Below are 14,885 nucleotides of genomic sequence, written 5' to 3'. Positions count from 1 at the left end.
AGTTATGTTATGGGTATTCCCAGCCATTTCACTCCCGGTTGAGCTAATTAAATTGTATTTTTATTTTTTATTTCATTGACAGACAGGAGGAGGAATGCAAGAGCTGGTGTGAAGCCCGAGTTAGTGTTACTATTTCTTAACACATTACATTGGGGAGTGAGTGAACAAGTGAAACCAGGTTGAAATGAATGGGATATGGCCTATTGATCTTGTGTTTGCAGGTGTAAATGTAAATGTAATGGGGGGTTTTCTTTCATTTTGTTGCTGCGCCAGACCTGAATCATGAATAACACACTTGGCTTGTTTGGGGGAATTTATGTTGAATTAGAACATAATTATCTAATGTTTTCTGCTTTTATTTGTGGTTGGTACCTAACAGTTATGTCCTTTCTCCGCTACACAACTACAGTAGCCAACCTACTGTTATGATAACGAGGGATATAAATTATATATAATTATGAACTTTAATTAACTATATAATAATTATATATATAATATATATAGATATATCTTATAAAGGACATAACAGTGTCGGCTCATGTCCAGTAGGGGAAAGCAAAGACCACATTACATTCCACAACACAACACCCCAGTAGGCTACAACTAAAAAGTGCGACAATTATTGCAAGTTCTTTTTAAGAACAAAATGCAGATTTCAGTTGAGCCAGCTTTGTAAGTGGCATGCATTAAACGCATCGTGAAATGATTAGGCTACGCGTCAAGCAACAAACTTGTCCACTTGAGTAAAGTGGTTGCCAAGTAGTTGCTAGGGCCGTGAGCGCCAGCCTTCCTCGCGGAGGAGGAGGGTTTTCCGGTGAAAGTTTCCTTTGTGAGTCGGAAGTGCTGCTGCACCGAAACGAACGGCGTTCACCCCCAACAACAATGATAATGTGAACGGATTAACACATTAATTCAAACTTTAATATCATGATATAAGAGCGAGACAGATTTCTGTTAAGTTTCACAACAAGCTACATCAGGGGAATCCACCGCGTGACAAGGCAGTCTGCCTGACTGGTGCTGCTAGCATCACGGTTCTATGCTAGCTAGCTAGCTGTCTGGAGCCAAGGAGAGGGAATGTGGACTTGACATCAAACGTCAGTATTAGCTAGCAATATATGTCCGCTTAGCTACAACTGTTTTCCTGTCTGTCTGAGGTTGTGGAAGTTTTTTTTTTTACTGAATAACTCGAAGCTCTGCGTTGGACTGTTCAGGTGAGTCCCCCCCCCCTGGCCTGAGTACTGTTACTTACAACAATAGCTAGCTAGCTAACTAGCTGTCTAGCCAAGCCAATGACAGCTGCAGTGTGACATCTGTGGCCAGGCTAGCTTGCCAGCTAACTTGCCTAGGATTTGGATACATATATGCCCTTGATGTGTAGTTAGTTACTACCCCTTAGTAGTCAATCAAAACGAGTACATCAACATTAGTACTTTCTCTCAATCACATGTTGTACTAACTCCACAGGAGCAGAGCTGCCTATTCTGATGGGATGAATAGCCGAGTAGACGTGGCGAAGAACAATTGATGATTTGGTTTTGAGTCTAACCAGTCTTTCTTTCTTTCTTCTTCTCTTCTAGTACTCTTTGCAGCTGTGTGTTGAAATGGGAAAACGCTTCCATTGGTTTTTAAGGATTTAGCAGTACAGGTAAGGCAATGGATGACTCACTTTTTGGTGTGACTCAGTCTCATCATTTCCTATTGCCATGTCATTTATTAGCAAACCTGGGACAAATACGCTTTGCCAATTTACCTGGCAGAAAGTATTTGAGGTGTTGTCATAGCTAGCTTAGCTTGGCTCACACCTTTGCGAGTAACCTATTGCACACACACACATCCTGGTTACTTCAGATCTGTTTGTGCTTCTAGCCAACTCCTTGTTGCCATCATGATAAGGACTGGCTTTACAGCACAGAGATCTGGGGTGACCAGCCAACACGCGTTTCAAAAGTATGTGTTATATTGCAACTTAAGCCTATGTTTATGACCCAGGTCTGTTAGTTAAGCATGAATTTGTTCTTTCCCAATTTCCGTAGATTTCTTTTGATTGACAGCTATTTTTATTTGGGACAATCTCGTAAGCTAAAACAGAGTGGAACTTAAAACCCTGTTTTATCTTCCTGAATCCACATTCCCAGGTGGGAGGTGTGTACCATGAGGATCATGTTTGGAGCAGATCTGAACAGACTAGTGTAGGCCTGCAGTGAGAGGAATGTCTGAGAACATGCTGTCCCTACGGCAAGCATTGTATCACTACAATGCACTACATGTTTCAACAATGCCCCTCATACTGGGGTACTGGAAGCTGACATACCTGCAGATTACTCAGCTCATATATCCATTGGGTTTATCCATTGTATGAAAAACTGATATTGATATATGTGTGTTATATTACAGTTCTTTGATTCTGTGAGAACATGGTTGCACAGGAGGATCATGATCCTTTTTCATGTCTTGATTGTGATCAACAGCATCAACATCACAAGTTCACAACCCTTAAAAGTTGACGCATTGTTGAGACATTACCCCGCCTAAAATGACTGAGATATTGCATTGTTACCCTCCCTATTATCAACGACTTGCATTGCATGGTGATTCATTGCATTGTGACATTGCTTTATTTTTTTTACATTTTTTTCACAATATTTTTATTGTCATTTTTATATACCAACACCAAAGAAAAAACAAAGAAAGAGAAACACACAATAACAAAGATCACAAACATAGACACACACAACCTGCATACATTTTTGGAATAAAAACATTAAAAAATACAACTTTCCTCCACTTAAATATTCTATCCTACATGTTCTTCATGTATGGTTCCCACAGTTTGTCAAAGTCTTTCCGCTTGCCTTTAATAATGTAAGTTAGTCTTTCCAGACCAATAGCCTACATTCCAAGAGCCCCCCTCTTCCACATTCTCAATGATGGAGCGTCCATTACTCTTCCAGCATAATTATTGCTATGGCTGTGACATTGCTTATTGATTGAGTTCTGCTACTGCATTATGATGTTATCCAAACTAACAGAGTTCTACTGCATTGTGAAGTCACAATCACCGTCATCTGTTGACTAGCATCTTTTTTTCATGAATTTCATTGTCATCGACTTATTGATTGAGTTCCACTACTGCATTGTGATGTCATCCAAACTCACATTGATTTTACTATTATGTGATGTCAAGCCCTACTATTGTGACATTGCTTTACATACATTACAATTGGGTAATTGGTGGGGGCAGGGGACTGCTATGACTAAAGTTATGCAACAGGAGTTTGGTTTGTTTGATCAGACTCAAATGTGCTACAATGAATCAACATGAACAGAATTGAACATACCAGCATAATAACAATCAACTGCATTTGTTTTTAGTAAACAAACAGCTCTTCTGAGTGGTTCTTATTACACATCGTTAATCCAACCCCTGTTGAGATTCACTAGAGGAGGTTTCTGCCCAGTTTGTTAAGTGATGATGAGTGGCGGCTGAGAGGGAGACTGGGCTTCCCTTGGCTGGGACATTCAGAACCACAGAAATCCTCTCAGACAGAGCATTATGGTTTTTCCAGAGCCAGTGCCAGTACTAGTGCCAGTGCTGTACTGCTCCTCAAGCCAACATTATCTGAGCACCAGAGTATGTCAACCACACCCTAACACACAGAGACAGAGAGAGAGACGACCAATTGAGCAGATCAGTAACCGTTAGGTGAACACAGGCTTGGCTTGATGGAGAGAGGGGGGAGGGGGATCCCCAACAACACTGTCATTGTTGACATGCCTGCTTTGCTGGAGATAAACATTATGCCTTTATCCATGTAAACCATTCCTAGGTTCTGTGACTGAGTGACTATTTTCAGTCAAACTCTTGAGTAAAATCTCAATTCCAACAAGTTTGAGAGGTCAAGGAAACGTCTCTTTTGCAGAAAAGCAGAGGCACAACATGTACATTCCTCCAGGTAGTTGACTCAAACTGTAGCCTGCAGCCTTGCATTCTTACTCTGGGTGTTTTGCCCTGTTCTATGTCTCAGAGTTCCATAATTGCACAAGAGTGTTTGGTGTTCCACCTGCATGTTTCAGCATGCTGGACTGCTCCATGTCCTACCTCCCTGTGTCTTTTTTCCTGCCCTGAGCAACACAGTGTTTAAAGGGCTCCTCCACCACTCTGCTGTGGTTATCGAATAGTGGGCCTCCAGGAAATTGGATGTTGATGTAACTTCTGTAGTTGTCATAGCTGTCCTTGGAAGGAAGGCTTCAATAACGAGTCAGTTTTCTGGTTAAATGTTGCAAGCTACCAATACAGATAAGGGGATCTTCTCTGTGAAATGTAAAATTGAGTGGGCTTTGGGTTATATATTCCTTTCTGACAATGCAACCTGAATGGTAAAAACCCAATTCAAGCATCAGCCAATTAATTGATTCCAAACCTAAACCACCTCTTGTTTTGGATGCACCATTATAGGTCTCTCTGTCACCCTGGCGACGTTGGAGCCACAGAATGGGGAGGGTCCATGTCCCGGCAGTATGGAGGTTGCCGTGGCACAAGGCTCCGCCTCCAGCCCGCAGAGCGAAGCAGTGACCAGTGAGCTTGAAGAGCTGTCTCTGCAGCCCGCCCCCAACCTGCTACCGCTGCGGGAGAGAAAAAATGGTGAGTGGACCACTGATAACTTTTTTCAGACAGCATGTGTCTTTAATGTCATCAGTCAATCAAGTATACTGTTCTCACTGAGTGCTTCATTCGATTTTGAAGTCCTTCAGCGAAGTTACCGCCACCCCTCTAACCTCCACCATCATCAACCTTTCAACCACCTCCTTTGCCTTTCAGTGCCTGTTATTTGTATATTTTGATCATGATCGAATAGAATTAGAGCGTTAAACAATTTTGCGACGCTCACATGACGTCGGTGCACAGTGTAGTGTGGCCAGGGTAGTATGAGATTTTCACCAGGTACTTCCAACCGCTGTTACGGGTCTTGTGATGTCATTACTCTGACATGGTTGGGTGCTAGAAGATAATGCTTTTGAACATGAACCCCACTAAACTAAACATTTTACATCAGGGGAGGAAAATCTGAAAAGTTCAGCATCAGGCATGTTTGTACACCTCTCTCATGTACAGTATCAGTTAACAGTAGGGCTGGGTTCAAAAAAATCGATTTCCCGATTCTGAATCGATCTTCATTAAAATGAGCGATTATCGATTCATAAATCCCGAGATCGATTTTTTTTTTTTTTTTTTTTTTTGCTTGCAGCTTCAACCCGCAACGAGATCTCGTGGCCAGATCTCGCGCTACAATAATTTATCATATCTCACGCAACGTGAGGTCTCAACACTAAAATCTAAAAACATGGCGATGGCAGGGACACTCAAGTCACCACCAGGCTTAAAGTCAGATGTCTGGGTGCATTTTGGATTTTAAAAATGTGACGATAGAGATGAGCTGGACAAAAGCAAAGTCATATGTAAATAAAAAGTACATTCATGTAACTGCTTTGGAGTCAATTCATTGATATGTTTAACAATGCTACATGTTATAGGGTTCCTTGAACCATTTATAGCATTAGTTCAGAGAATCTCTTTCATATTCAAGCAAAAAATGTATATTGTAACTAGATCGAATCGGAATCGAATCGAATCGAATCGAATCGTGAATCGAATCGAATCGGGCTGTGAATCGAGCTGTGAATCGGAATCGAATCGTTTTGGGAAATCAGTGGCGATACCCAGCCCTAGTTAACAGCTTACCTCTCCATGGAGCAGATTTTAGAGAAGCAGAGATTTAGAGAAGCAGAGATTAGGTGGTCAAATGAGGAGAGTGTGCGTGCGTGTGTGCATGCGTGCTTGCTTGGAGTACAATGGCTTCCTGATCCTGATGCTATGCGATGGTTTGGAGCTGTTGTGAAAATATTGGAACTGGGACCGGCAATCTGCACTTAAACAGAGTGTGCACACTTATCATGAGTTAACTGTATTTGTGTCACTAGTGTATGCATTAATCTATCTGGAGTGGGAAAAGAGACAGAAATGAGAATTCCATGTATTGTGCCGGTACAAAGAATGAGAGTAAGTTATAGCCTGGGTATATAAAGAAGTGAAACTAGATTGTCGGTGATATAGACCCTGCATAATGAATTCCAATGACAAAAGGTAGACGTTGGGCCAGGTTATTGTTTAACCCCCCCAGCCTCAGGCCACCACTCCCTGTTTAAACACCCCTTGCCTAGGCTACACTTCTAACAAAGCAGCTGGCTACTAGTAGCCAACATGTTGTAGCAGGACCACTAATTCTCTTATCTGGCGTGAGCTCTGCGACACTGCGACAAAAGAGAGGAATGCTAGAAGAGCTATCTATCAGTTCATGATACTGCTCTGTGTCCATCTTAATACCCTGCACGGCCGCTATGATGTTTTCCTCTATTCCAAGCTACACTCTCTTGGTTACACTTCAGCTCTGTCCTTGAGAAAGAGAGAGAGTGAGAGAGCTGTGGAAGATTTATTGTCGTGAATGTTTACAGTATGTCAGGGTTGAGTATGGGGTCAGCACAGAGGTGTGTGTTGTTATTCCATGCACGCATGTGAGTGCGCTTGTGAATGTTTGTGTCCAAGAAAGTAGGAAAGCAAGAGAGAGCATCTAAACCAATGTTAATTTATTATGAGTTAATGTATTGCCTGAGCCTTTTGATAGCGTGGCCCTGAGGTAGATTCTGTTCCAATCCCAACTGGTTGGAAAAGGAATGTGAACATGGTATAATAATGGGGGGTTTTTTACATTTAGAATTTTGAGGCGGAGGGGGATTGAGAGAAAGGGGGGGTATATAGAAGTAGGAGGAGAATGAGGGGGATGAAAAAGGGGGAGTTGTCTGAAAGACAAGATTGCATAACTGTGTGGAGAAGGAAAGAGGGAGAGAGGAAAACAGACCAAGAGAATGGAGGGGTGTGTTAGTATTCAAGGGGCCAAAAGGTGAGCTGGAATGTGGTTCGGCACCAGTGTTTTTCATTAGCTTATTCTCAACTTTTACTTCTGATTTGACTGCAAGAGCTGCAGTGCAACCTTCTGCCTCTGAAACTCTCTCCCTCAAACACACATACACCCTTTCTGTCAGGGCGTGCACACACTTGCAGGCTGACACAAGTGATTGGGTGCAGCCAGTATAGGGAGAAGTGGGGTGTACACACACTCCAACCTTTTCTGTGGATCTTGTGGAGGATCTCTGCTACAGAGAGGGACTGTCTCGCTAAACTTTTTTTGTCACCGGAACGCAACTCTGTTGCCGGCGCTTTCCTGCCGTTCTTTCTGGAGTATGGATTGTTAAACTTGGAGGGAGGTTGTACTCTTATCCTTATCCTGAAGACGGATATGGCCATACACTCAGGTAAAGTCTCCTTTCTTGCTATGTGTGTTAATGATAGGGGTGTTGACAGTCGTGTGTGTGTGTGTGTGTGTGTGTGTGTGTGTGTGTGTGTGTGTGTGTGTGTGTGTGTGTGAGAGAGAGAGAGTGTGATAGCTGAGGTTGAGTTTCACATAGTGTTATTGTTTGATGGCTCGCCAGTGTGGGAAGTATTTATTGCTGTTAGCCTTCATGTTAAAGTTTCACCAATTGAGCAGAGGAAAAGCACTGTAATAACCACTCATCATTAGCATGTTTTCCCCCATTTCTTTAGCATCTTAAGCTGATAGAATAAGTATAACTAACTATATATTTAAAAATGCCATTACTACAATTGTTTTCTGCTTCTGCTGTTTTTGTAATTGAACCTGTGTGAATGAATGAATGAATGGAAACCTAAATGCCAGTGCTGAAAACAACTCTCAGTTGAAAACAAGTCCATGTTGTAAAAGTACCCCAGATGTGGCCTTTTTTATTTTTATTTTTTAAGGCAGGCTGGATGGCAGATATATGGGTACGGGAAGCTACCCTGGAGAGATTCCAGCCTGAGTGGAAGAGGGAAGGTTGCGGTGGGCTGGGCAGTACTGGATGGCTGGGGCGAGGACAGTGACTGGGATGGGTGGGTCAGTGCTTGTGGATGATGGATAGAGCTCCTCTACGAGGCGACAGCCCCTCATTGAAAGCAGCTGTCTGCCTGTCCACTCCCTGAGGATCAGGAGGAGGCAGGGCCGGGGGGGCTGGGGTGTCTGTCTGCCCTCAGCCCTCAGGCAGAGCCGATCCGACCAGGGGAGAGTAGACCAAAGAACATTTTCACTACAGTCTGGGTCAGACCCGTTTCTGTTGTTTCTGTATAGCAGTTGTGGGGTTGTGTTGGACAAGGCATGTGGTATTTGAAATGATCGTAAATTAATTATTTGATTGTCAGATGCTTCATCTGCACCACCAGGTGGATCTTGTCAATTGAACTTGTGGACGTATGTGTGTGCGGCACGTCTGTGTGGCAGCACCCATTGGTGTCCCCTACTCCCTTCCAAGTCTGACTGGATCAGGACCCATTATCACAGACTTCATGGCGATTGTTACAGATTAGCCTGTATTGGAGTAAGGAGAGCTTTTCCTTAACCTTGTGGGAGCAGGGAAGAACCAGTCCTGCAACCCCCTAGAGAGCCTGCCGCCCCTGTGTGTTTTGACGCCCACAGGGCTGGTCATGTTAAACAAGCTGGCTCCAGGATGTTGGAGGGGCTGGGGTTGGAGGGGCCTGGGGCTGGTCAGGCTGGCTGAGCAGGTCATCCAAACCTGTCAACACTGGGAGAGACAGGTAGATAGCCCTTCCCTACTCCACCCCCACACATAATGACAACAAAGCAACGTGGAGTACCTTTCTGCTGACTGGATGTGGTATTTACCTCTAAACTAGAGCAATGATGGAGAATCTGAAGATTAGAATGTGTGTGTGTGGGGGGGGGGTGGGGGGGTGGGGGGGGGTATAGGCACCTCAATCTGGTTTATGACCTCCGTCCTCCGCGTTGTCATTGTTCCCACACAAATGCCCACACAAATGCCCACACAAATGAGAGAAACACACACACACACATTGTGTTGGAACCAGGAAGTAGCTTTGATATAGCACTCCTTGTGCCCTCGGGTGTGCGGGCGTAGTGTGGATGGAGGAAGCCTCTGAGCCCTGGAGCTGTGGAGCTGTGTGGTTGGAGAGTTATGTAACAGGGAGGGCAGAGTGCCAGAAGCAGCCAGCGTAGTCAGCAGCACACTCTCACAGGCCCAGAGTTCAGTGTAGAGAGAGAGACAGAGAGAAGAGGGGAGGAAGGGAAAAAGGAGAGGAGCAATGGATAGAAGGAGGAAAATATGAAGTAGAGACAGAAATAGAGGAAATTGGAGGTGAAAGGGAGAGAAGAGATTGGAACAGACAAAGAAAGAGAGATGGGAACAAAAAGGGGGGAGAGGAGAGTGGGAAAAGGGGGAGAGGAGAGCGGGGAAGGGGGCCTCGATGCTGGCGAGACGCACAGCTGCAGAAAACCCAACACAGCTGTCTGTGTCATCTACTCAGTTACAGCATTAACCCACTCACTCTCTACCTCTCCCCCTCTTTTCCCTCTGCTCATCCATCCTCCCGTAGCAGTGTTTTTATGGTCTTTCTCCCTCTCCTCTCTCTCTCCATCTCTGTCAGTCTCTCATAAACAGACATATGCAGCCAAACACGTATTTACATGCACATATTTCTGCTAAAGGCTTGGGCTAGATTCATCTTGTGTCATGTACACACACTCACATATACACATTCTATGACTCACCAGGACTGTAACGCACTCACACACACACACACACATACACACACATACACACACACACACACACACACACACACACACACACACACACACAAGGCTGCCCACTGTTAAGATATAGACATGCACTCACAGGCTTCACATGCCGTGGTGCCATCTCACAGTAGAGTTTCGTTAGCACAGCTTTGATTTGTTACCCAATAAATTCCTCTTGTTTATAAAAACAGTGAACGTAATCTGTGAGATCTGTCCCCTCAAGCTATAGAAACTGCTTTATCAGCCAACCACACAGACACACACACACACACACACATTCTCTCTCTCACACACACACACAAATAATGATACGCACACAATGATTATACATTCACTGGTATACAAATTCTGTACACACATACACACACAGGATGCACGTCCTCTGGAAGGCTCCTCCTGTTCTCCAGACGTGTCACAAGAGACATAAGTGGGATGCTTGGGACGACCCAACCTAGACGTCATCCCCATTGAAATTGAGATTGGAAAATGGTCAAACGTTAGAGGGTGAGGGTTAGCGTTAGAGATAAGGTTAGAGTTAGGGTCGGGTTAAGGTTTAGAGTAGGGTCATCCCAAGGACCCCACTTAGCGTCTACCAGTAGACTTTACTCAGTGACTCATGGTTGAGTGCTGCCCTAAACCCTTGTGGATTAATCTTGGAGAGGTCGTTGTGGACTGTGGACTTTGTTTAGTTTTTTTGTTATTATGACACATCCTGAAGGGATTGGTATCGATAACAGGAGGTGTTGTTAGCTGTGCCAGTAGGGGCCTCCTAAGACTTAATTCCAGTAAATACTGTTGTCTTTTCTCAGCCTATCACAGCCAATTACATTGTCGGTCAATGTGCAGATTCTCATGAAAAATGAAAAAACGGACCCGCCTGTTTGCGTTTCATGTGAACGCTGATGCAACCTGATGGTATGGTAGTATTGCTAAATGTTGTTGTTGTTATTGTTTGGTTTTTTGCCATTGCCACAGGTGTGTTGTTTGCGAGTTAGCTTGTAAACTAGTTTTGGCTGTTCATTCAAACAAGTTAGTTTGTGTGCTGTTCCCTAGTTGGCTGGATAGTGAGTGTGGGTGTCTGTAGTGTCTACTGGTTGTGGGCTTGTAAGGGCAGTGTCGTCCGGTCGCTGTTCTAACTCCCATGCATCCTTCTACTGTTATCAGTGTTACACAAGACCTGCAGGCACAAAACAAGGGCTAACAAGTGATAGTGATAGGGGTCTGGTGTGATAGTGATCAGAGATAAGAATCACTCCTTCACAGACACACACTCTAGCAGATGACATGACCCCTACAGTTGAAGTGGAAATACTACTATTAGCTTGAAGGAGATGAACCGACACAGAAAGTAGAGAAGCAGGGGAATGCCAATCTAACCACACAAAGAAAACATTGGCAGCGACACACACGACTGAAAGACTAAAGAGAGGCACGATGAATGATTGGTTGGGTGATTGGATTCGAATTTCAAAGGTTCTCTCATTCAGCTTAATTCTTACATCGCTGTTTCAGGTTTGCTAGGTCTCAGACGTTCTCTGTCAAAGTGATTAAAACGGTACATGCTCTCCTGGCCACATGTAGGCCTAACAAAAACCCAGTCCCGCGTTCCAGATTCCAGATCTCGTCTGTCTGCCCGTGCTATAGGGGTGGACTGAAGCTGCACTGCGGAGGATATGCTTTGTGTATAAAGTGGGGTTGTGGGGTTAGGGGGGTTCGGAATAAAATGTTTTCAGATGTCGGTTACATAAGGGTCTATGACAAAAACAGAACTCTGTCTGTGAACTCTCTCTCTCTCTCTCTCTCTCTCTCTCTCTCTCTCTCTCTCTCTCTCTCTCTCTCTCTCCAGTCTCTCTCTCTCTCTCCTTCTTTTTCTTGCTGTCCCATACCTCGTTTTCCAAACTCAGCGTCACCTCCCTTCCACCCTCCTTCACCCCCTCCTCCCCTCTTGCTATGCTGCCTCATATTACACAGATGCTAACAGCTGCCCTGCATTTGGATACCCGTTGGATCGTATAGCTCTCTCTCTCGCTCTCATGCTCTGTCTGTCTCTCTCTCCCACTTTTTTGCTGACTATATATTTGTGTAACCCACAGTCAGTGTCTCTTACAACTCCCCACCTCTCCTCTCACTCTGAAATTGATTGGAGAATAGTGAGATGTGAATTAGGGGTGGGCATCGACGATCGATAATTGATCGATAAGGATCTTTTTTTTTTTTTTGTGATCGACCAAATGTTTTATTTTGTGATCGACCAAGATCCTTATCGATCAATTATCGATCGTCGATGCCCACCCCTAATGTGAATAGCTCTGATATGTATGACTGTATAGTATTATCAAACCCTTGTGTGGACTGTGATATTACCCTGCTGCCTTGCAGATCATTACATCACTACCAATTCAGAATGTTCTAGTTAATACAGTATTTTTTGCCCCACAATTGCCCCACAAGTCCATAAATGCCTTCTGAAAACACACTGAAAAAAGTGAGGCAAAGGAACTTTCCCAGGAGGTAATACAACAGGGGAGACTGGTGGCGTTGTGATGCATGGAATGGAATTTGACTGCTACCATCTCTGGCATAATAGCACAGCCTTGAGATTCAGTCTGTTTACCATAAGTGTAGATAATATCTACACAGGCAGCGTGAGGGAGCAGAGAGGTATAGTTAGCTATGAGGCAATCACAGTGAAACGTAAACACACTTGTACTCTGAGAATTCTGAGGAAGGAAGGGACGGGGGGTCAGAAAACACCTTCTGTTTTCACTGGTGGAATTTTAATGACTGACATGACTTGTTTTGGGGAGGTTCGCCGAAGGACGAACAGTCCGTCCTGACATTTCCCAGCATCATTATTCCCAGCAGTCCCACCAGTAGAGCTGGCCTCACCCCCTCAGTAGCAGGGTGTGTATAGGCTGGGCTGTGTGGTTACTATCAGTCTTTCTGTCTGGATGTCTGGTGGTTCCAGGCCCTCCCCAGATCCAGGGACACTGTGCCCCAGCAAGGTGACCTGAGAATGGGGGGGGGGGGGGGGGGGGGGGGGGTGCCCATTCATGTACACTTCCCCAGGATGTCTCCGTCACTGAGTTAGTCACTGACTACAATAACAGTTTATATACTGCTTGAACCAACTCTGGCAGCATGAGTGTTCAAGGACGGCTAACCTAGTCATCGCCTCAGACTGTGTGCGGCGCAGCAGTAAAATGGCTGAAGCCGTGTTTCACCAAAATGTTTTTCTAGGCAGAGAGAAAATACCACTAGAACAGCCGAAGCTAGACCAATGTGGCACGGCGACGCTGCACACAATGGTCTGGGCAGCCACCTTTCCTCCTGTCTATCAAGCGGTCCATATTTAAGCCTTCTGTCAGAGTGCGTTAAGAAGCAAATACAAAGTATTTCGAAAGTATCTCGAAAAACAAATGGATACCCAAATTCTTTCTTGCCCAATCACCCACCCTGTTCTACACAACGGTTGGGGAGTCGCTGGGACTGAGGTGTCCTGAAATTAACTGAAAGCTTCTAACCTAGATAAGTCAACGCCTCAGATAGATAGCATCTAGATTGACAGATATTATCTGAACCTACTACAGTCAAGGTATCATAAAAGCCATGGGAAGCAGCATGGCTGCACCACCCACATGTTAGGGCTAGTGCCCCCCTAAAACCATAAACCCTTCCTCCCAAACACTCTCCCCTCAGTGGTGACAGCCATGGTGCAGTGCAGTCTGTGATGACAGCCAGCGAGGGAAACATGTGGGTATTACTTAGCGTGTTTGGGGTCGTCCTACCAGCCCACGATCTCCTCCAGGCTGTGACTCAGATATATAAACAGGTGGACTTTAATCCTGTTTCTCACACCCGTGGTGGAGGAGCGGAGTGTGTTTGTGTACTCAAGGTGGTACCCATGCTGTTCTCCATCCTATTGGTCTGTCTCCGTGGCCTGATCATGATTAGGGTAAGACTTGTCTGAGTAGAATTGTGAAGAAAAAAAGAACGTCATCGTGCCTGGCACTGCTGAGTTCAATACCGTATCTGATTATAGGAATGCAGTTTGTTTCATGCAAGCCTTGTTTTATTACACAAGATCAAAGGTGTGCGCGCGTGCATGTGTTAAGGAGTGAATGTGTTATGGTGTTTGAGGTGGGGTGGGAGGGTGATATCCCTTAGTAACCCTACCCGGTGGCTGCACAGGTGATACTGAGCTGAATATAGACCCCTTATGGCCAGCTGGCCTTACTATTTAAAACAGAGAGAGCCGGGGGTAGAGGAGGGGCTGGGGGTAGCGGGGTGGCCAGCATTCTGGAGGAGCCATAGAGAGGAGTGAGAGAATTCACATGCAATTAAAGGACGTGTTACCCCAAATCAAAGTGCTTTGACTGTAACCTGCTTCATCAAGGTTGAATCACCTTTTGATTTTAATCATTGTCATTTAAACCTTTCCAGTGGGTGACTATGAAGTTGCTCCTCAGGTTTGGCTGTGTGGCTAGGGTAGGCTAGCTGCACAGGTTGGAAATGTCATGAGACGTGCCATAGATATGTTTCAAATACACTCAATAACTAAAACACACACTAAAATTCACTGACGAAGAGACAAACGTGTAGTTTAGATGTTATCATTGATTGTCACAAATTCATGCTGTTTGAAATATTTTGCTACTTATTATGATTGATCATAAATCCTTCATAGGGTGTCCAGTATTACAATAACCTGTAAGTGTTTTTTTTGTTGTTTATCAATATACCGTAGGTTGGACTGGGGAGTTGGGAGGTATGTGGCAGCCACTCAGATATTGTAACAGTGAATGAATGGCAACAGCTGAGCTGAAGAACTCTATCACTGTGTGTGCGTGTGTGCGTGTGTGCGTGTGTGTGTGTGTGTGTGTGTGTGTATATGCGTGCAACCAGAGCAGACTCTCTCTGGGCTCACTTCTGTGCTCGTCTCTCTGCTGCTGCCCTCTTTTTCATTTCCTCTCATTCTTTCTCTTTTCATCTTTGCTTCATCCTGTGGATTTCCACCGTATCTTCAGACAACTTTGTGGGGCGACACTTCTGTTTCCTAGCTGACACTCACTGCAAGAAAAACGAGGGAAGGACAGACAAAGAGAGAGAAAGAGAGGGAGCAGATGACTCAGTGGACCCAATTAAGTAATTTCCACTCAT

The 14,885-nt window shown here is 44.6% G+C and overlaps 1 protein-coding gene across 1 annotated transcript in view; it reads left to right on the top strand.

Annotated features, from left to right (window-relative positions):
• Positions 1-1,643: 1,643 nt before the first annotated feature.
• mrtfab (myocardin related transcription factor Ab) overlaps positions 1,644-14,885 on the top strand; it is a 28,131-nt gene continuing 14,889 nt past the window's right edge. Inside the window, exons 1-2 of the mRNA XM_080541693.1 lie at positions 1,644-1,648; positions 4,460-4,645. Of these exons, the coding sequence (XP_080397819.1) occupies positions 4,522-4,645 (124 nt within the window). The 5' untranslated portion in view covers positions 1,644-1,648; positions 4,460-4,521. The remainder of the gene's footprint in view (positions 1,649-4,459; positions 4,646-14,885) is intronic.

This window comes from Nansenia antarctica, assembly GCF_963989245.1.
Source record: "Nansenia antarctica genome assembly, chromosome: 11".
NCBI classification, from domain to species: domain Eukaryota; kingdom Metazoa; phylum Chordata; class Actinopteri; order Argentiniformes; family Microstomatidae; genus Nansenia; species Nansenia antarctica.
This window is presented reverse-complemented; position numbering and strand designations above follow the sequence as displayed.